The sequence below is a fragment of the Megascapheus bottae genome, chromosome 5 (assembly GCF_031878675.1).
Source record: "Megascapheus bottae isolate mThoBot1 chromosome 5, mThoBot2.hap1, whole genome shotgun sequence".
NCBI classification, from domain to species: domain Eukaryota; kingdom Metazoa; phylum Chordata; class Mammalia; order Rodentia; family Geomyidae; genus Megascapheus; species Megascapheus bottae.
In genome coordinates this window covers 64,936,648-64,957,539 of record NC_143513.1, presented here as the reverse complement: position 1 = coordinate 64,957,539, position 20,892 = coordinate 64,936,648, and the positions used below count along the sequence as shown (strand labels likewise).

At 36.8% G+C, this 20,892-nt stretch overlaps 1 protein-coding gene and 1 non-coding gene across 8 annotated transcripts in view; both read left to right on the top strand.

Annotated features, from left to right (window-relative positions):
• The first annotated feature begins 3,345 nt into the window (after positions 1–3,345).
• Positions 3,346–20,892, top strand: part of Pot1 (protection of telomeres 1) — a 58,389-nt gene continuing 40,842 nt past the window's right edge. For 2 of the 7 annotated variants that reach the window (XM_090333242.1, XM_090333237.1), the window contains exons 1-5: positions 3,376–3,436; positions 8,443–8,530; positions 12,174–12,286; positions 17,385–17,497; positions 17,942–17,989. In XM_090333242.1, coding sequence (XP_090189368.1) covers positions 17,981–17,989 — 9 coding nt within the window. In that variant the 5' untranslated portion in view covers positions 3,376–3,436; positions 8,443–8,530; positions 12,174–12,286; positions 17,385–17,497; positions 17,942–17,980. Of the gene's footprint in view, positions 3,437–4,360; positions 4,457–6,257; positions 6,331–8,442; positions 8,531–12,173; positions 12,287–17,384; positions 17,498–17,941; positions 17,990–20,892 lie in introns of those variants that run through there. The other 5 variants (XM_090333239.1, XM_090333238.1, XM_090333240.1 and 2 more) reach the window with 5 other exon arrangements.
• LOC150063524 (signal recognition particle RNA) lies at positions 10,650–10,939 on the top strand. Its single transcript, XR_016535748.1, has one exon.

Here is a 20,892-nt window from a genome sequence, read left to right as displayed (position 1 = left end):
GAGAGGTGATATTCGGGGAGCCAATTCTGTGGATAGTTTAGTGGGTGGCCCACTAAATAGGAATTTCTCAGTGCTCTTTATCATGGCCTTATAAGTAGCAAATAATACCAATTTAACAAATTAAAATCAATAAATTGTGGTAGAATTCACAACAAACACAAAACATCTTATTAAAAGCTCAGCAATTATTGTGAAATGTTATCTAGGGTTTCATAGTATTTGTTTTAATTTCTTTGTATGGAATTACCCATGCTTCACCTGTCCTTACTGGTTGTCTGTGACGTTCTTTTACTTCTTTGTATAATGATTACCCTCATCTCCTTCACCTTTTATTTGTACTTGTAAATTTTGAAAGGAAACTTATTAATACACAAATGCCTATCCCTACTTCTATTTCTTTTCTTTTTTTGATTGGTCATGGGCTTAGATTTGGGGCTCTCCCTGAGCTCTTTTGCTCAATGCTAGTGCCCTACCACTTTAAGCCACAACTCTACTTCCTGTTTTTTTCCCCCCAGTGGTTAAACTGGAGATAAGAATCTCATAGACTTTCCTGCCCAAGTTAGTTTTGAATTGTGATCCTCATATCTTATCCTCCTCAATAGCTAGGATTATAGGCATAAGCCATCAGTGCCCAGCTCTCTATCCCAACTTCTTAGGAAAGAATCTGACTTACTCAGCTGAACTAATAGATTGATTGACTGCCTTTCCAGTCATAGTTAGAACACTTTTGCTCTTCTTAGATTAGGCAAGGGTTTGCAATCCTGGACCCATAATGGGACAAGCTGACACATCTTAGCTCTAGGTCTTGAGAACCAGAAGTAAATATCTCTAGAATCTAGAGACAGACTTAAGGATTCACTTGCTCAGATTGGAGGCTTACTGCTCTATTCTTTGACTATCAGGGTCCCAGCACACACCAGCTCATATAATCTTCACCCCTTAGCAGTGGCTAGTGGTAACAGCAGCAGCTTACATCAGCTTGTGTTACAGCTGCCAAGTCTTGGGTATTGGATTCTATGACCCTTGACATCAGTTTTCCGCACATATTAGACCCTTGCCTAGGGTCACTTACCAAAACTCTTCTAGTATTCAGGGTCCAAAATACCCCGCCATTGCTCTTCACAGGCTTCTATCTTTTCTGTATTTCTTCTTCCCTTTCTTTCCTCTGATGCCCCAGTCCTGCACTTTTCCACTCCTGGGTACTTTCTGCAACTCTTCAGTCACTTTCTTGTCACTACAGTTGCCTCTTCTGCCGTTTGCTGCTGCTGCTTCCCTGGTTGTTGTGGTTGCTGCCATCTTCCCTTTAGCAGTTTAGCCAGTTCCATCCACAATAAAGACCATCAACAGGCAAGGGGAAGGGGGGTGAGGAACCCTTGGAAGTCTTTTCTTGTGACTCCTGATGCAACAACAGAGAGAACAGTAGGAGTGTGTCACTTGGCTGATTGGAAAAGTGAGCTGAAGAGCCTGATCTAGGAGCCAAAAAGCTTTCGAGCATGGGTATGGCATGCATACATAGGGCTGGAATTTTTGCCAAAGCACAGCACATCTTTCAGTTCCTCTAATTTCCAGCCTTACATCACAACCAATCACAGGCCTCCAATTTCATTCATCATTTGCTTTCTGCTGGGGCATGCTCTCTGGCCTGTGTGAAAATAGATGCAAGATTCAGAGATAAGAGGTTCACTAATGCTCACCTTGCAATGATGTCTTCCAAGGAAGTTCAGAAGCTTGTTCCTAATGGTTCAATTTTTTCAAAGGAAAACAAAATAAAAAACTAACAGAAAATTAACATTCATTACATAGTACTTATTCCAGTAATGACTTTCAGATATGAGTCTCAGAATTCATATTCCTGAGTGGCTAGGATGATGGGCATGAGTCAGTATTATCTTTCTGTATAAATACCATTTGACTACATTTGTCTGTCTTTGTACTTAGATCTAGCTTTAAAATGAAGGAATTGTGATGCTTCGGAAGGAATTTGATGATTCTGCCTAAAAGTATTGACCTAAATTTTGTTTGAATTAACTAAAAAGAGAGCCATTTAAGTAGAAATAAAGGGACACATAGAGTTAAGAAAAATGATGTTTCCTCAAAAGACAAAACATAAACTCTAATAAAAATGCTCTGAGCTGAGAAAAGAACATCTGGAATGGGGAAGAAGGAAGCATCCATTCTGGTTCTAGTACTGAGATAAGCCTTGGTTTCACTTGTTTTCTAGGAAGGAGCCAGCTCTAAGTCCTCAGGGACATATACAGGTTTTGAAGTGGCAGGCAATTAGATTCACTGACAGACATGGAAAGCTGTCTCTGTGATGTGAAAGAGGTAGACATATACCTAGGAAAAATAGATACGTTTACATTAAAAAATTTACAAAAGATATTCCTTAAATATTGTAATATTCCTTAAAAATATTTTAATGAGCATATAGTTTCGAATTTTATAAAATTTTAGAAAATGAGCCAAAAGACATAATAGAATGGAATTGGAAGCCAGCCCAGCCGAGAAAGACTGCGAGACTCTTACTCCCAATTAATCGCCAGAACACTGGAAATGGTGCTGTGACACAAAGTGATAGAGCACTTTGAATGAAAAGGCCAGAGACAGGGCCCCCCACGACTGACAAAAAAATCAAAAAGCAAAACAAAACAAGAACACTTCTAAATGTTACAGGGGCCATAGTTATATTTCTAACTCCAATGAACACACAGAAAAGAGAATACCTAAGAAAATAGAGTATTCATTGAAGTCTGATGAACTGCTTAGAGCAAAGTACCTTTTGAGAGGAGATTGTTGCGGGAACTGCTCTTACTTGTCAGTCCTGGCTTATGCCCCATATGAACCAGTGGGACCACAACAGGGGAGCCAGGCTGAAAAAGAAAGCTTCCTAATGAACACATAGGTGCTTCACAGATAGCGATTTCTTCCTGAAAAATATATCAAGGAGACATTAGCACAAAGCAGACATAAAAATTGGTGTGTGGTTCCTTTTGCACTGAGGTGGCTTCGTCTACAGAAAGCGATGGAAAATATATTAGACATTAGAAGAGGATTTACTAACAAAGTCATCAACCACCAACATCTGTTATCTTTGTATAAATATTTCCTTATGGAAAGTGCACTTGGGTGCTTAATTCAGAGGGAGGGAACTTACTCTTCTATCCCAAGCCAAGAAATGGAATGGAATCGGAACTCCAGTCCTGGTTTTTCGCTTTGCATCTCAGCGCCCTGGAAGGCTGGAAACTGCAAGGGGCGGGGCCTTGATCCTGAGCCCGCCCCCTTCCGGAGCTAACCAGGAGGGGATTCTAAGCACGCATGCGCTAGAGCTGGCGGGAGAGGGACGGAAGCTGGCGTGCGTGTGACGTCACGCGCGCGCCGGTCCAAACACTTCCTAGTCTTCCTTCCAGCGTGCGGGTGAGTGCGGGGTTTCGTTCAGGTAAGAGGGAAGGTGTCGTTGTGGCACGGCAACCTGGCAGGGGGCCGCCGTGCAGCCTGCGGCTGGCTGCCTCCCGCCGTCCTCCTGCCTGGCCTTGGAGGAGGAGGAGGCTTTCGCTCAGCCCCGGGCCACCCCCTCCCCTCCCCCCCCCCCCCCCCCCCCCCCCCCGCCTCTGGGAACCCAGGAGCTGACACTTCAGAATGAGATGCTGTTTTCCGAGTTAAGGTGGTACCCGCACCAGTGAACTCCAGTTCCCTTGTCAGGTGGTGGTGGTGGTGGAAGGCTACACATAGGCCCTGGAAACACCTGCTTTGGATACAATCTGACTGCAGTATTTTGAAGAGTTCCCCAAAGAAAAACATTTCATCCCCCTCCCCAGTTTCAGTTTTAACTCATAGTGATAAAAATTCATTAGGGAAGTGTTTACACATCTTTAAAACTTAACCGACAGGGGTACTTTTACACACAGAGCTTAAATAGAAAAGAGCCAAGCTTCCATTTCCTTTGGCCTTGCCGCCTACCCCATCCCAACAATGGTAACTGGCTTAATTTTTTTTTTTTTTTTAAAAAGAAAGATGCAAGACAAAGTCAAAGAGGCTTAAAGAAACTTGGTTGTTTCTTTTTTTGGAACAAATATTGGTATTTATATCTGCCTTAGTTGAATTGACTTTGGGCATCACTGTGAAGCAGAACCGATATGCCAGTTGATTATTAAAAGAAGTTAATGGAGTTACTGAAGTTCAGCCACTAAGTAATTTACACAAAGTAGATTTCATTTGCCTACAGCCAGATTGTAATTATAGCCAGGGATATATTCAGGTAAGAAGTCCCTTTAGTGAGAAAGCATTTACCTTTCTCAAAGGAATACTTAGTTCCTTTATGAGAGCTGTTTTAAGAATAGATTTTATCTTTTTTTAATTACAGGTCAGACTGAATAGTTCAATAAATCCCTTTTACTTTGCAACATTCATTTAGTGAACATTTCCAGAGTTCCGTGATTCACTGGGATACATTTCACAGGTACAAAGGTGCATGATTATGGTCACTATACTAAAGATGCCAACATTTTTGTGAAGTCTGACATGTTACAGCATTGTGATTCCTGAGCATGAGGGTCCTTTTGTTTCTGATATGTTGGATCAAGAAAATTGAACTAAATGGCCAGGAGTTTGGCCTAGTGCTACTAGAGTGCTTGCCTAGCATGCACGAAGACTGTGGTTCGATTCTACTATGGTACCACATACAAACACAAAAGCTGGAAGTGGTGCTGTGGCTCACATGGTAGAGCTCTAGCCTTGAGAAAACCCAAGGACAGTGCTCAGGCTCTGAGTTCATGGACCAGGACTGGCAAAAAAAAAAAAAAAAAAGAAAAGAAAAAAATTGAACTAAAATTTCCAGAATTACAGATTGCACTTCACTTTTCTCTGAGGTAGAAGCAGTTATGTGAATGTTGAATTTGGACGCTACCCTTAAAGGTGCGCAGGCCTCTTAACAGATATCAGTAGAAGAAATACATGATTCACTTTGAGTTCAAACTAATCTGCCTCCAATAAAAGAATACATCTTACATAGCAAATTTAGAGGAAACATACTTAGTTTCAAAATAGTGAAATAATCTAGGTAAGCAATGACATTAAACCAGTGGAAAAAGAATGGTGGAAGGGATGTAGATAGAAAAATAATTGAATGTAAAGGTAATAGAGAAGGGAAGTATTCATTGAACTCTTTCCTGAAATTTGCAAATTGTTCACTTTTTATTTGTTGAACTTTGTCCTTTTTAAGTGAATCTGTATTTTTTGTGCATTTCTGACAGCCATATTTTATTGATGATTATTATCTTATTTAAAAAAGATAATTTGGGGCCAGGAGTTTGGCCTAGTGGTTAAAGTGCTTGCCTAGCATGCACGAAGACCCTGGTTCGATTCCTTGGTACCACATATATAGAAAAAGCTGGAAGTGGTGCTGAGGCTCAAGTGGTAGAGTTCTAGCCTTGAGAAAGTTCAAGGACAATGCTCAGGCCCTGAGCTCAAGCCCAGGTCTGGCAAAAAAAAAAAAAAATTTAAAATGATTCCTGTCTCATCAGTAAAATGAGTACTTTCTATTGCTGGCTCGAAGTCTAATATTATTGGGTGTCTTACTGGATCAATTTTTAAACTTTATTTCATGAATAAAATAGATATCTCTGTGGATATTTCCTAAAAATGTATAATAGAACCATTAATCTTAGAGCCAGAATAAACTGTAGAAACCATGTAGATTAGATTAAACACTTCATTAGAAACAAGAATGGCACCAGTCAGGTTAAGCTCACAGCTACTTCCTTCCTTCCTTCCTTCCTTCCTTCCTTCCTTCCTTCCTTCCTTCCTTCCTTCCTTCCTTCCTTCCTTCCCTCCCTCCCTCCCCCCTTCTTCCCCCCTCCCTCCCTCCCTCCCTCCCTCTCTGTCTCTGTCTCTGTCTCTGTCTTTCTTTGTTGTCTGTTGTGGGGCTTGAACTCTGGGCCTGGTAACTGTTCTTGAGCTTTTCAGCTCAAGCCTACTATTCTAGCACTTGAGCCACAGTGCCACTTCCCACATAGATACTTTCATAGACATCGCTTCTGTGGCCTTTGTACAAGACTGTGGTCCTGGGTGAACTTCTGATAATTACAATCATGCAGTCTTACATGAGAATTCTCTTTTTAGAACCTCCAAGTAGTTTTATTATTTATCTTTTGGTTAAGATTGACACAAGTGACTCCATTTTGACTGACAACTTTCACAAAGGTGATATTATAATACTTTAAAATTATTCTAATTTTCAATTACTTTTCTCTCTGCTTCAGGGGAAAGTCTCACTTATCTCTTCTTTAAGTTACCATAAAGGTGTAACAGCTATTTTGAAGATTGGACTTCAAGGTTTGTGTGGGGGTAGACTTGTTTTTTCTTAGCTTTTTACCTGTAATCTACGAATATGCAAATTTACATTTGCATATATGCACATGTGTATCAAACAGTTTTTAATATCCAGTACATTTCCAGTAAAACAAACACATGTACTAAGAAGTTTTCTCTTTCTGACATTGTTCTTTGGTGTCACTGGACTTAAAGCCTTGTAGTTAGTAGGCATGTGTTCTGCCACTTGACTCATTCCCTCAGTCCTTTTCCCCTTAGGCATTTTTCTGATAGTAACCATGATCCTCCTTCATACAACTCTTACACATCTATATTATAGGTACCTGTTTCACACCAGCTTATTTTTTGAGAAGCTTATTGTTAACTGCATAAGCTAACCTTGAACTATGTGATCCTATCAACCTCTACCTCCCATGTAGCTATAATTACGTTCATGAGCCACTGTGCTAAGCAGTAATTATCTTTTCCATCTCTCTCCAGCTTTCTTACATTTCTTCAGTATTAGATTAAATTCATGCATTTTCACACCTAGTCTTATTACTTAATTGCTCTTCCTGTTTCTAGTTTAAGAGATGAGACCTAGATATTCTAATTACTTAACGTTCTTAAAAGTACTTTTAAGGCAGTCTTTCTTAAATAAGTATCCTTATATAGGGAAAAATTCCTTTTTCTTAGTCATCTTCTTGGTAAGGTGGAAGCATTTGAAAATTATAAAGTAGTCTTCATTTAAAGCTTAATTAAGGGCAGATATAGTGGCTTATGCTCTGTGAGAGGAGGTGATTTAAGGACAACCTGGACAGACTTTAGGGAGACCTCATCTTCACCAATAACTAGGCATGATCACCACACATCTCTGGATTCCTAAGGATGTGAGAGCCATTAGTAGGAAAATCATAGTCTGTGTCTATTCCTCCTAGCCCCTATAAGACTTTATCCAAAATATTACTAAAGCATAAAAGGGTTGGGGGCATGGCTCAATTAACAGAGAACTTGCTGAACAAGTATGAAGCCCTGAATTCAAACTCCATTAGCAATAAAAATAAAAACAAATAATGTCTATAATTCATTTGAAGAATGGTCGGCAACATAATAAAAAACAGATCGCTGCAACATTCTGCAACTAACCACCTATGAATCACACACTGATCTTGGGACTGAGGCTGTAGCAGTAACTCAGTAGTGTGTCCTGGCTATGCTGAATGCTTCCTTGCTCTTCACACTTTCATAATATGGACATCCTAACTTGGCATTTCCATATGTGGCTCTTCATGTGCACTTCAGTTAGTTCTACTTTGTTGAACTTGCTTGGTTGATCAGTTTCAGAAATAGAACCTTCAGTCACTAGATCCTGGATGTGTATTTGTGGACAGGCTTAGAGACAAAAAAAGTAATGTGATGCTTTTTTCTTTTTTTTGTGTACTTAGAACTCAGAAATCTTCTATTTAAAGAAGATGCCCATTAGAATGAAGCTTTATTATTGTATAATAGCCTTGTTTATGAACATACGTTTGGGGTGTACTAGAGAATTGATTGTAACCATGGAATTTCTTTGAAGTCTTGTTATTTCATTAAGGTTTTATCTAGACAGTTGGTGTATTCTCTCCTAACATGGATATATCACAGTTTATAAAGGAGCACTGTATAGGTATTGTTGAAGAGTGATCTATTTGCAATTTTAATGCAATAACTGAAGAAATAATAAACAATATATGAGACTTTGATTTGATAAGTGTAGATTGAATTAATTTGATTGTCACTAGAAATGAAGCATTTTTGTGGTGAGCTATTAAGACACTTCTAAATTTAATGACTAGAATTTATTCCCTTTGTTTTGGTTATTAACATGAAATAGCATAGAAGACAGTTATGTTACTGTACTATTTACAATAAAATTTCTATTTTCTTTTTATATCCTATTTGAAACAGTATAGTTTTTATTTTAATATCTAATAGCATTCAGACCATCATTTTTGCAATATTTAAAGTATAATTGCAAGCTGAGAGCTAATTGTAGTTTTAATTTCTCCAGATTACTTTTTGATTTAACTTTTAAAATATAGCTATCATTTTGTTGTGTGTATAAAAGTAATGCATGTTTTTCTATTTTCTCAACAGAGAAAGAAAATTCAGAGAAGTCAGCACTATTTATGTATTAGTTTTTGGAAAATTGGCAGAGAACTACAGCAGAGTTTTCTATAAAGGGGTAAGTATTTTATTTTTCTTTGAAAGAGTTTAGAGTTATTAATCATGGTGTGTTTACCTTATTGTCTTTTTTTTAGATTTGTCTTACCCTTCTAATTATGTTTTTAAAAAGATACCTAAACAGTGACACTTCTGTTGGTTCCATATCTTAATAGTGACACTTTTAAACTTAAAAAAGTCCTGTGATGGGCAAAATTGATTATTGACATAGAAAAAAAATGGTATCTGCTTTTACTTTATCCCAACTTAAAATATTCAGTTGAATGCATAAATTACATATTTTTATTTTATAAGTCAATTCTAATTAAAATTCATAAAAACTACTAGTTTCTGTTCATACTTTCTTACATCAAAACAAATACATTCCTCTGAAATCCTAAACAAAGTAATAACCAAGCAACCCAAGAAAAGGTGTGAATGCTCAGGAAAGCAAAGGTGGTTTAGTGTAAGAAAGCCAATCACTAAAATACATTAATGGAAGATTAATGGAAATCACATAAGCATATTTGCCACAGAAAAAAATATGTGATAAAAATCCACCCTACGCCTTCCATGGATAAGACACTCAGAAAGTATAAATATATAGAACTTTCTCACCATGATGAAGGGTATTTATAAAAATCCTATAGCTCTTGGTATCAGGAATAAGGTAAAGGTGCTTGTTCTACCATTGATAGTGAACATTCATGTCATTGTTGTTGATTTTGTACCTTTAGGAGTGGAAGCAGTGGGTTATGGAAATGGCTCAGTATGGCAAGCCATACTGGAGGCCCTGTGTTGAAACTCTAGTACTGACAAAAAAAGGGGTAAAGTAATGGAGTTAGCAAATTTTGTTGTTAGGTTTTCTTAGCCTAAATAAATGAAATGCACACATGTGCATTACTTAGGAAATACATGATCAAAAATGAGGGCTGGGAGTTTGGCCTACTGATGGGGAGTGCTTGCCTAGCATGCATGAAGATCTGGGTTTGATTTCTCAGTACCACATACATAGAAAAAGCTGGAAGTGGTGCTGTCTCTCAAGTGGTAGAGCTCTAGTTTTGAGAAAGCCCAAAGACAATGCTCAGGCCTTGAGTTCAAGCCCCAAGATTGGCAAAAAAAAAAAACAACAAAAAAAATGTGTGCGATATAGTTCTCTGCAGTAACATCATATGTTTGCGTGGATTAAAGCACCTGCCAGTAGAGTAGGCACTACTCATGTGTGGCATGAGATGTAATGGGTGTGGCTGAGGAAATAAGATTTTAAATTTTATACAACCTGAATTTAAGTAGTAACTAACAAATGGATAGCTAGTTTATACTTGGTTCAACAGATTAACCACTTTTTGGTGGTTCATCTTAGAATTTATTTTTTTCTACATGTGTATTAATTTTTAAATTATGTCAGCATTAGTGTCTAAAGTTGTTTAGCATTAGACTTTTCTTTTATGTAATGTTTCATGAGTATCAAAAATGCGATTTCAATTTATTTTGAATGAGTAAATGACATATGGCAGGAAAATTTCTACTTTGTAAAAAATTACAGTTTCAAATGATATTGTCTATATTGTGTCTCTATTTTCACTTGCATTCATTTAGACTCAGTAAACATTTATTAAGGATTGACATTTTGAAAGACATTAGGTTAGACTCTAGAGTAACTAAATTAATAAGATACAGTGTTTGACCTTATGGAAGCCACTGTCTCTAGCCTAATGGGAAATTAGGCTGAATAATGGTGATTATAATAAGAGAGCTAGGATAGCAGCCTCAGTAAACTGTGAATATGCCTAAAGGGTTTCTGAAAGGATTTAAATCAGTATACTTCCTGTATTTTTCTCAGTACATTTTATTTTTTAATGAAACATTCTATTAATTGTTAAACATTTTACTATGAAAGATTTCAAAAAAAAGTAGAAACAGAATTATATAGAGAATGTTCCATGTCTGTCATACAACTTCACCAGTTTGCGGCTACTTTGTTGCATCTTCACCTCACTTTACTATTTGCCATAATTTGAGGCAAATTGAAGAGACTATATAATTTCAAGTACAAAATTTTATTATGCAAAGTAGATTCCAAAACTATACATATATATGTATATTTATAGTACATAGATTGTATAAAGAATGGTACTGTGGCCGGGCGGGGTGGCGCGCGCCTGTAATCCCAGCTACTCGGAAGGCTGAGCCCGAAGGATGGCTTGAGTCCAGGAGTTCTGGGCTGCAGTGCGCTATGCCGATCCGGTGTCCGCACTAAGTTCGGCATCAATATGGTGACCTCCTGGGAGTGGGGAAACACCAGGTTGTCTAAGGAGGGGTGAACCGGCCCAGGTGGGAAACGGAGCAGGTCAAGAATGGTACTGTGTTACCATTTTGTAATACTATAAAGTATTGAACTTATGCCTGTAAACACATGTCTATGTATCTTTGTTTTTATTTGGACATTCAAGCAGTTTTATTATTACATCTGAAAATAAAACATTAATTCTGTTATTTCATAAAGTATTGTTCATTTTCTTTTCTTTTGTCAGAGTAGAATCTGAGGTGGGGAAATCACTGTGGAGGCTTTCCAGTAATGGAAGACAAATCCACAGTGACTGAAGCGAAAGCATGGTAGAACTGGAGTGGGCATGTGTTTGTAAGCTTTTAGTGGTCAGTGAGCTTGTTTTTCAAAACAATCCAATTGTCCATGAGAATAACTGCTCCCTAAATTCTGAATTTAAATTTTTAATGCCAAATCTTAATTCTTTTTTCTTACATTAAATAAATATTTGAATTGAAACCATTATTTTTTGTGTGAGTACCTTATTAGTTGTGTTAATTTACAGTTGCATATGTATGCCTCATATTCACTGAACACAATGAGATGTGTTGCTAGAAAATGAAACTCTTGCAGCCTATGAGATGAAATATTATTAGAATATTCTGAAATGTTCTCTCACCCATTAAGTATTTTTTAAAAATTCTATGTCTTAGATTATTTAGGGAAACATGGTACAAATTGCTGACAAATACATGTAAATGGAACTAGAAAAATTGAGGGAATGGGTTGAGTTGAGAGAGATGGGGAGAATTGTGAAAGGGGTGATACTGATCGAGATACGAGAATGCATTGTATTCACAAACTGACATGTTGAATTGAAACCCCTATATGCAACTAGATAAATGAAAAACGATTAAAAAATGCATGAGATAAAGGAAAAAACTGGAGACATAGCAAAAAGTAGAAGCACTAAAATGATTAAAACCCACTTCATTCACATTTTTTATTGCTCTTGTTATTAAATAAGCACATAAATATGTGAGTTGTGCAGGTGGTTTTGGCAATATTTGGGATCTGCTGATTTTCCCAAGCCACAATATTTAATTCTTAACTTCTCTTAAGGCATTTTTAAATGTTATCTTGAAATTTCTTGAAATGTTTCTTTCATATATTAACTGATTGGGCTGTAGCAGTCAGTAGGATAGATACCTTGTCTTTTTTTTTCAATGAGCTGTGGCAGTTGTCCAAGTGAATTACATAGATAATTGTAACTAAACTAAGACTGACAAGAATGTCCACAGTTAACATGTAGTCAGTAGGCATATACATATGGATATAACTATTGAAATAACTGAAAGTTTTTTATTCCATGATAACTTTTTTGTGTTTGTTTTTTTAGATTTCCAAGAGCTTCTTGTCATTCCATTCAGGAGCCTTGAAGTGATTTTCCTGTTCCCTTCCCTGAATACTCCAGCAGGGTCAAAAAGACGGAAGGCAGTCCTTGTTATTGTGGTTGGTGTCTGGTCCTCTGTGGTATGGCCCCTGCCGGCTTTGTAAGAACTAGAGTAGACCTCAACAGTTCTTTTCTGTCTAATTGCGAAAGACAGACTATAAATAGCTTAGTAAACATATGCCTTTTCAAGTAAAGGGTGCTCTGGAGAAAATAAAGCGGTTGAAGAGAGTTAAGGTAGATGAGAAGTAGAAACAAGGTATAATTTCATCTGGCATCAAAGATTAATATAGTGACATTTAAGCAGAGACTTGAAGGAGGTGAAGAAGTGATTCTCCAGATATTTGAAACAAAAGTTAGACAGGAGATAGCAAGTAAAAGGCTCTGGGTACATGTTTTCAGCGATAGCCGAGGTTATAGTTCCTAAATCACTGACACAACGAGTCAGTAACATTCAGCACTTTGTTCTCTGGTATTTTGAATGGGGATAAAAGGCTTTTCTCCACAGTTGTCAAAATGTTAGAACATAGTAGGTATGTGTTCCAAGACAGCTTTATTTTTGCCTTCTAATTAGACATAACCCAAAGATAATAAGGGTGGGGCAGAGAGCAACATCTGGAACTTGAGCCCAGCAATCTGGCTTTTGGTCTTGCTTTGCCTACAGTTAATTATTTTACTCTCTGAATACCTCCAGATTGAAATTTAATCAAAGTTCAAGTGGGCATTGGATTAGCTGACAGCTTTGCATAGTGCAGACATACTATATTCAGATAAATTGTTACGGCTTAGAAATAATTTATTGAGTTGTGTCAGTTGTGTAAAACTTCTCTTTACATGCAAAGATTTCTTTCATTTCAAAATAAAACTGTTAAGAGTATCTATTTCATGCACATGAATTTTTAAAATTTTATTGTAAAGGTAAGGTATAGAGGGGTTATGGTTATATAATAAGGTGGTGAGTACATTTTTTTCTAACAGTGTTAGCCCATGCCTCATTTTTTTTTATTTTTTTATTTTTTATTGTAATTAGTAAAAGGGTTACATGATATTTGCCAGATAGAAGGTGCGTTAATTCACATACATTGATACCCTTTCACATGTCTTGGTACCCATTTCCCTCCCCCCCCACACCCTCCACCCGTCTTGGTTTTCCCCCCTTCCCTATCAAATTTCAAATATCCAAATACAAATAAATTCAATATATTAGATAACAAAGTGAGATACTATACCAACATGAGATAACAAGGGACAGCAAAGGAGATGAGAGACAACATAGTACATTAAGGACAACAATCATTCATTATATGGCTTTTGTTTCACTATCCTGAAGGTCCTTTTAATTAGCTTCACATTATATGTCCTTATGTATCAAGATTTTGCTCTATTGCAAATCTCTGCTAGTAGAGCCCAAGGTTTCTACTGATTATGACGAATGAGGGAAACCATTGAGCCTAAGTTCCTTTGAGTCTGGCTTACTTCACTTAATATGATTTTTTCTAAGTCTTTCCATTTCCTAACAAATGGGGCGATGTCATTCTTTCTGACAGCAGCATAGAATTCCATTGTGTACGAATACCACAACTTGTTGATCCACTCATCAACTGAGGGACATCTAGGTTGGTTCCATATCTTTGCTATGGTGAATAGTGCTGCAATGAACATTGTTGTGCTAGTGGGTTTAGTATGTCCTTGTTTCTGGATGGTTGGGTAAATGCCAAGTAGTGGAATTGCTGGGTCATAGGGGAGTTCTATGTTTAGCCTTTTGAGGCACTGCCACACTGCTTTCCATAGTGGTTGGACGAGTTTGCACTCCCACCAACAGTGTAGTAGTGATCCCTCCTGGCCACATCCCCTCCAGCATCTGTTGTCATTCATTTTCCTAATCCTGGCCATTCTAGCTGGAGTGAGGTGGAATCTTAGAGTTGTTTTGATTTGCATTTCTTTTATGACCAGAGATGTTGAGCATTTCTTCATGTGTCTATAGGCCATTTTTGTTTCTTCTTCAGAGAAGACTCTCTTTAAGTCTTTGGCCCATTTTTTAATGGGATGGTTGTTACTTTGGAGGTTAGTTTTGGAGTGATTCAATTTTTTGAGTTGTTGATATATTTTAGATATGAGGCCTTTGTCCGTTGTTTGGTTGGTGAAGATCTTCTCCCACTCTGTAGGCTTCCTGATTAGTTTACTAGCTATGTCCTTTGCCATACAAAAGCTCTGCAGTTTAATGCAGTCCCACTTATCCAGCCTTTCTCTGATTTGTTGTGATTCTTGGTCCTTATTAAGAAAGTTTCGACCTGTGCCAAGGAGGCCTAGTGTATCTCCTATTCCTTCCTGTAGAGTTTTTAGTGTGTCAGCTTTTACCTCCAGGTCTTTGATCCATTTGGAGTTAATTCTAGTGCAAGGTGACAAAGAAGGATCCAACTTTAGTTTTTTCATATATTTCATTTTTTTCATATATTTTTATTGTAATTAATAGAAGGGTTACATTATATTTGCCAGATAGAAGGTGCATTAATTCACATACATTGATACCCTTTCTCATGTCTTGGTCCCCATTTCCCTCCCCCCTACCCCCACCCTCTCATCATGTTTTCCCCCCTTCCCTATCCAATTTCAAATAACCAAATACAAATATATCCAATATAGCAGATAATAAAGTGAAATACTGTAACAATATGAGATAACCAAGGGACAGCACCTGCCCTCCAATTGTCCTCACCCCCCTCTCCCCAAAGTTATAAAGTTCAATTTCAACATAGCGTCTTGTGAATATCACTATTGCTTTGGTTCACCGTTTGGCTTGTCTTACCATTTTGTTATTCTCATTCTCTTCCCCAAATCATATATGTATATACAAGACACCAGGTACCAAAATTAAAAACAGTGACAGCAGGAGATAGAGTAAAGGGGATGGGGGAGGGAGTAAAGAAAAAAAATACTTTACACAGTACATTTAAACAAAAACAAAACCCTCTTGTTTCCATATCTTGGAGTTCATTTTGACTAGCATCGTTTTATGTGGTCGTATGTACGTATCTATAGAGCTATTGTGATTCTCTGCGAGGGCCATCCTAGACATACACTAATTATTGCAAATGAGGGTCTGACTTACTTCACTTAATATGATTTTTTCCAAGTCTTTCCATTTCTTATGAATGAGTCCATGAATGACATCCTTTCTGATGGAAGAATAGAATTCCATTTTGTATATATACCACAGTTTCTTGATCTATTCATCTACTGAGGAGCATCTTAGCTATGGCAAATAATGCTGCATTGAGCATAGTTGTGCTGGTAGCTATAGTGAGGCCTTGTTTGTGGTCATTTAAGTAAATGCCCAGGAGTGGGAATGCAGTATCATAGGGGAGCTCTATGTTTTAGACTTTTTGAGGAACCTCCATATTTCTTTTCAGAGTAGTTAAACAAGTTCACATCCCCATCAACAATTTTGGGCACAGCCCTACCAGCATCTGTTATTATTTGTTTTGATAATTTTCACTCTAAATAGGGTGAGGTGAATTTGCATTTCTTTTATGGCCTGAGATGTTGAACATTTGTCTATTGGCTGTTCATATTTCCTCTCCAGAGAAGTCTCTTTTTAATTCTTTAGCTCACTTATTAATTTCTTTAAGGATTTTTATTGGGGAGTTTAATTTTTTGAGCTGTAGCTCTTTTGAGCTGTAGCGTGGGGCTTGATCTCTGGGCCTGGGTGCTGTCCCTGAGCTTTTCTGCTCAAGGCTACTGCCCTATCCCTTGAAGCACAGTGCCACTTCTGGTTTTCTAGTGATTAATTGGAAATAAGAGTCTCATGGGCATTAGTGCCTGGGTTGGCTTTAAACCACAGTCCTCAGATCTCAGCTTCCTGAGTAGCTAGGATTACAGCCATGCTTCTTGCTAGCTGTAGGTATATTTTTGATATGAAGCCCTTGTCTATTGTGTAGCTAGTGACCATTCTTAATCTGTGAGCTTTCTATTTATCTTGCTAGCTGTGTCCTTTGGCATGCAGAAGCTCTACAGTTTAATGCAATTGCATTTGTCTAGCCTTTCTTTTATTTGTTGTGTTTCTGGATATTTATTTAGGATGTTTTGTCCTGGGCCAAGGAGCCCTAGAATGCACAAGAATTTTATAGATACATTGCCAAAGATAGATTTCACTTTTTTGGAGGGTCTTTACTTTGATTCAGTTATTTTTCCTAATGTTCATATTTAACATGTTGGTTTGTTATTAAATAATAGTATATCTCCAAATATGTCTTTAGTATTTGAGGAAGTTAAATGCTGTAAACTTGCTATACAGTTAATGTTCTAAATTTCTATTATTTCAGCTAGACAATTGAAATCCTAGCTACTCAGGTTGAAATCTGAAGGAATTCAGTCAGTACCAGCAAGGGTAGCCAAATCTTTGAGTCCAATTTCAAAATAACTAGTAAAAAGCCAGACTGGAGGTATGGGTCCAGTAAGGGGGCTCACCTAGTAAGTCTGAGGCCTCATTTTTATTGAACTATAGTTTTAGTCTCCTTGCTGTTGGACAGAGAAGTTCGAAAGACAGTTTTTCCAAAAAGACCTTATATAAAAGCCTTTGTAAAGGAAAAATTCTAGAAAATAAAATAGAAAACCTGTATAGTAGACCAGAATAAGTCTGTACAGTAGCCCAGGCTGTACACTGGAACATACATATATTTGTTAATAAATGTTATTGTGAACTATAAAACATCAGAACTTAAATCTGAGAAGAGAAAACCTGTGAGCCCTTAAAAAAATAATAGTAGCTTTTACTCCAATTACAGTGCTTTCTCAATATGTCTGACTTTTGAGATTAATTTTTCGATTTGATTACTAAGAGATCTATGATCCTATTGTGCTTTTATATGCAGTTCACTTATATGAACTCAAAAGTCCTAATGAGTAGATATTAAGTGGTTTAGTGTTTTCATTATTATGTAGTGTTTCATTAATCTGTGTCTGTATTATGGCAGTAGGTAGTAGATACTAGAGAGAAATAGTAATTAAATTGTGTATTCATTAATCATTAAAGCACTTTAGATTTTATACAATAATTACATTTTCTACAATATCTCCCATTTTAAGTAATATTTTAAATAAGGCTTTATATTATACTTGATAGATATTCAAGGATTCAATAAAATAATTTTTCAAATATAGAACACCATTGCAGTGACTGGATTTATTCTATTTTCATCATCTTTGTCAACAAATAAAGATGCCAAACATTGCGTGTATTTAAAGTGTTTGAAGACTTCAGACCAACAGTTTATGTAAATATATATTTTTTTCTCTGCTTATGTTGTGGTTTTAATGAACTTTATAAAGGCATATGATAGAAGTAGAATTTTTGTAAATCTGCAGTTAATCATCTTTAATTAACCAGCAAAATGCTAGAATGGCTCTAGTGGTAGGTGTCATCTCTGAGTGAAACATGCTTGAGGCCAGTTGCTTTAGTACTAGTACTGTACTGGCACAAAACAAATAAAACATCTTTTCCATTTGCTGCATACTAGGTAATGTCAGTTTAAAATACAAACTAGTATATTTTGGAGCACCATTTTCTGTGTCCTTACCAGTTGAATATTTTAAGTTTAAAAAATTGAAAATTTGAGGATCTTCGTAAGGCCTGTGTCTTATTTTTCACACTGGAGGTAGATTTCATACAAATAAGATCCATTTCTTACTTGGTTTTTCTTTTCCTTTTTAAATTTTAGGTTTATGTTAAGTCTCTAAGAGGTTGTCCCACAGAATCAATGTCTTTGGTAAGATATTTCACTTAATTTAGAATATATATACCTCTGTATGCCCCCATAAATATATATCCACTTTATTTTCTGATCTGCTTTATGGTTAGATTTTAAATTAGTCTGCTTTACAGTCTGCATTTGAAATAGTATCAATTTAATAGGAAAATATAATTCTCACTGTTTTATATGTCTGGTAGTGTTACATTAAGTGTCCATTTGTTAGTATTACATTTACCTAGTAATTTTCATCTGATTACTCTGCTGCTTGGAGAACTCATGTTTTGCTTAAGCTGTGAATGCACAAACAAAAATAAAAATGTTTATACTATCTAAAGCATTGAAATTTGTATTACTTTTAGACTGTAGGCAAGTCATTCCTTTTGCTTTCATTAGCTTGTAATTAAACCAGTTATTATGAGGTGAATTGTATTTTGACAAAGTTTATAGTTTTAAGTAAAGAAATTCTTTCTCATTTCTTAATTAGCCTGTGTTAGTTATAGACAGGGTTTTGATGTAATGCTTCCCGGTATACATGCTGCATACTCCATCAAGCCTTTCCTCTTTATCAGAAGAGTTTCAACAGGTTTCACTGTTCTAATTTCATACACATATATAGACTACTTCAACCCTATCCTTACTCCATACACTCCTTTAATTTTCCTCTTCCTGTTGTTTTTCAACCCCAAATAGAACCTGTTTTAACATAGTCTTAAAAAGTCCCTTCAAGGAGTTAAGCATAAATTATCTCTCTCTCCCTATCTCTCTTTTTCTCTCTCTTTCCTTCATTCCCTCTCTTCTTGAACAAATGGAAGGACAGGCCATTAAAAACAGAGATGAGGGCCAGGAGTTTGGCCTAGTGGTAGAGTGCTTGCTTAGCAGGCACAAAGACCTAGGTTCAATTCCTCAGTACCACATGCACACAACAAAGCCAGAAGTGGTGGTGTGGCTCAAGTGATAGAGCTCTACCCATGAGAAAGGCCAAGGACAGTGGCCAGTCACTGAGCTCAAGCCTGGAACTGGAGGGGACAAAAAAGTTAAAAAAAAAAACTAAAAATCAGAGATGACAAACCTTGTATGAGACTAAAATGAGAAATGTCAATTCATTGAAATACAGTGAAAAATGTAACTTAACTGGCATATAGAAGAGTGGGTGATTTCCAGTGCTAGGCGCAGCAGGTGTTTTGGCCCTGTGTTAGGAACGCCAGTTACTTGGATGATGGTAATGGTGAGCTTCCATGAGCAGTGCTGGTCTTCCTCACTGGTTTCTGTGCTCCAGAGATGCGTGTGCACATACAGTCCTGGGTTCTGTTAGCTGAAGAACATGTCTCTTTTAAATACTATTTTCCTTTCACCACTGATGAGAGCAGCTTTCTTTTAAACCTGATTAGATTTTTTGTTGTTGTTTGGTTCTTTTTGGTTGGTTGTGGGGCTTGAACTCTGGTCCTGGGTGCTGTCCCTGAGCTCTTCAGCTCTACCCGTTGAGCCACAGCACAGACTTTAGTGCCCAGGCTGGCTTTGAACCATGATCCTCAGGTCTCAGCCTCCTGAGTAGCTAGGATTACTGGCATGAGTCACTGCGCCTGATTAGATTTTTAAGACCTACTTTTTTGTGTGTTTGTTTTATGAAGTTAGCCTTCCTAAAAAAGGGAATTCATTTTTAGTTAATTTAAAAATTTTAACATTCAAAATGATGAATAACCTTATTTGAAATTGGACTGTGTGTGGGTTGATGTTGCTGCCACAAAACTGCTATATTTTAAAAATAATTGAATATTCCTAATCCTATGAAGATACATCCTTGCAAACAGCTTTTTTCTACATTTATGCATAGTTGTTTATAACTTCTTTAGGAGTTATGGAAGTACTCATTTGAAGATAGCTATAATAGTTTACTACAAATCTTCATAGTACTATATAGAAAACTTTTTTTAGTATTATTAGAACATTAGCAGCACCAATATTCTTTTTTTCATATATTTTTATTGTAATTAATAGAAGGGTTACATTATATTCACCAGATAGAAGGTGCATTACTTCACATACCTTGATACCCTTTCTCATCTCATGGTCCCCATTTCCCTCCCCCCACCCCACTCCTCATCCCTATTCGATTTCAAATAATCAATCAAGCATATATACAATATATCAGATAACAAGGTGAAATACTGTTATAATATGAGATAACCAAGGGACAGCAAAAGAGATGAGAGATAACATAGTACATTAAGGACAACAATCACTCATTATATGGCTCTTGTTTCTGTATCCTGGAGGTCTTTCATGTAGCCTCATCCTATCTAGGTTTTGTTCTATTGTAAATCTCTGCTAGGAGAGCCCAAGGTTTCTACTGATTATGACAAATGAGGGAAACCATTGGGCCTATGTTCCTTTGAGTCTGACTTACTTCACTTAATAGGATTTTTTTCTAAGTCTTTCCATTTCCTTACAAATGGGGCAATGTTGTTCTTTCTGACAGCAGCATAGAATTCCATTGTGTATAAATACCACATCTTGTTGATCCACTCATCAACTGAGGGACATCTGGGTTGGTTCCATATCTTTGCTTTGGTAAATAGTGCTGCAATGAACAGCATTGTGCTAGTAGATTTAGTATGCCCTTGTTTCTGGATGGTTGGGTAAATGCCAAGTTGTGGAATTGCTGGGTCATTGGGAAGCTCTATGTTTAGTCTTTTGAGGAACCTCCATACAGCAGCACCAATATTCTATTGGCCTTTTTAGGACATCCTGAGATATCTTCTGATACATCAGTCATTTCCTTTTTATAAAACTCTTCTCATATATTTCTAACATTGAAGATATACATATTTTAAAAATATTTTTATTTTGTGATATTTCTTCTATTTATATATTAACCACTAATACTTCAAAATACCGTTCTCTGCTTTCTTATTGCAGAA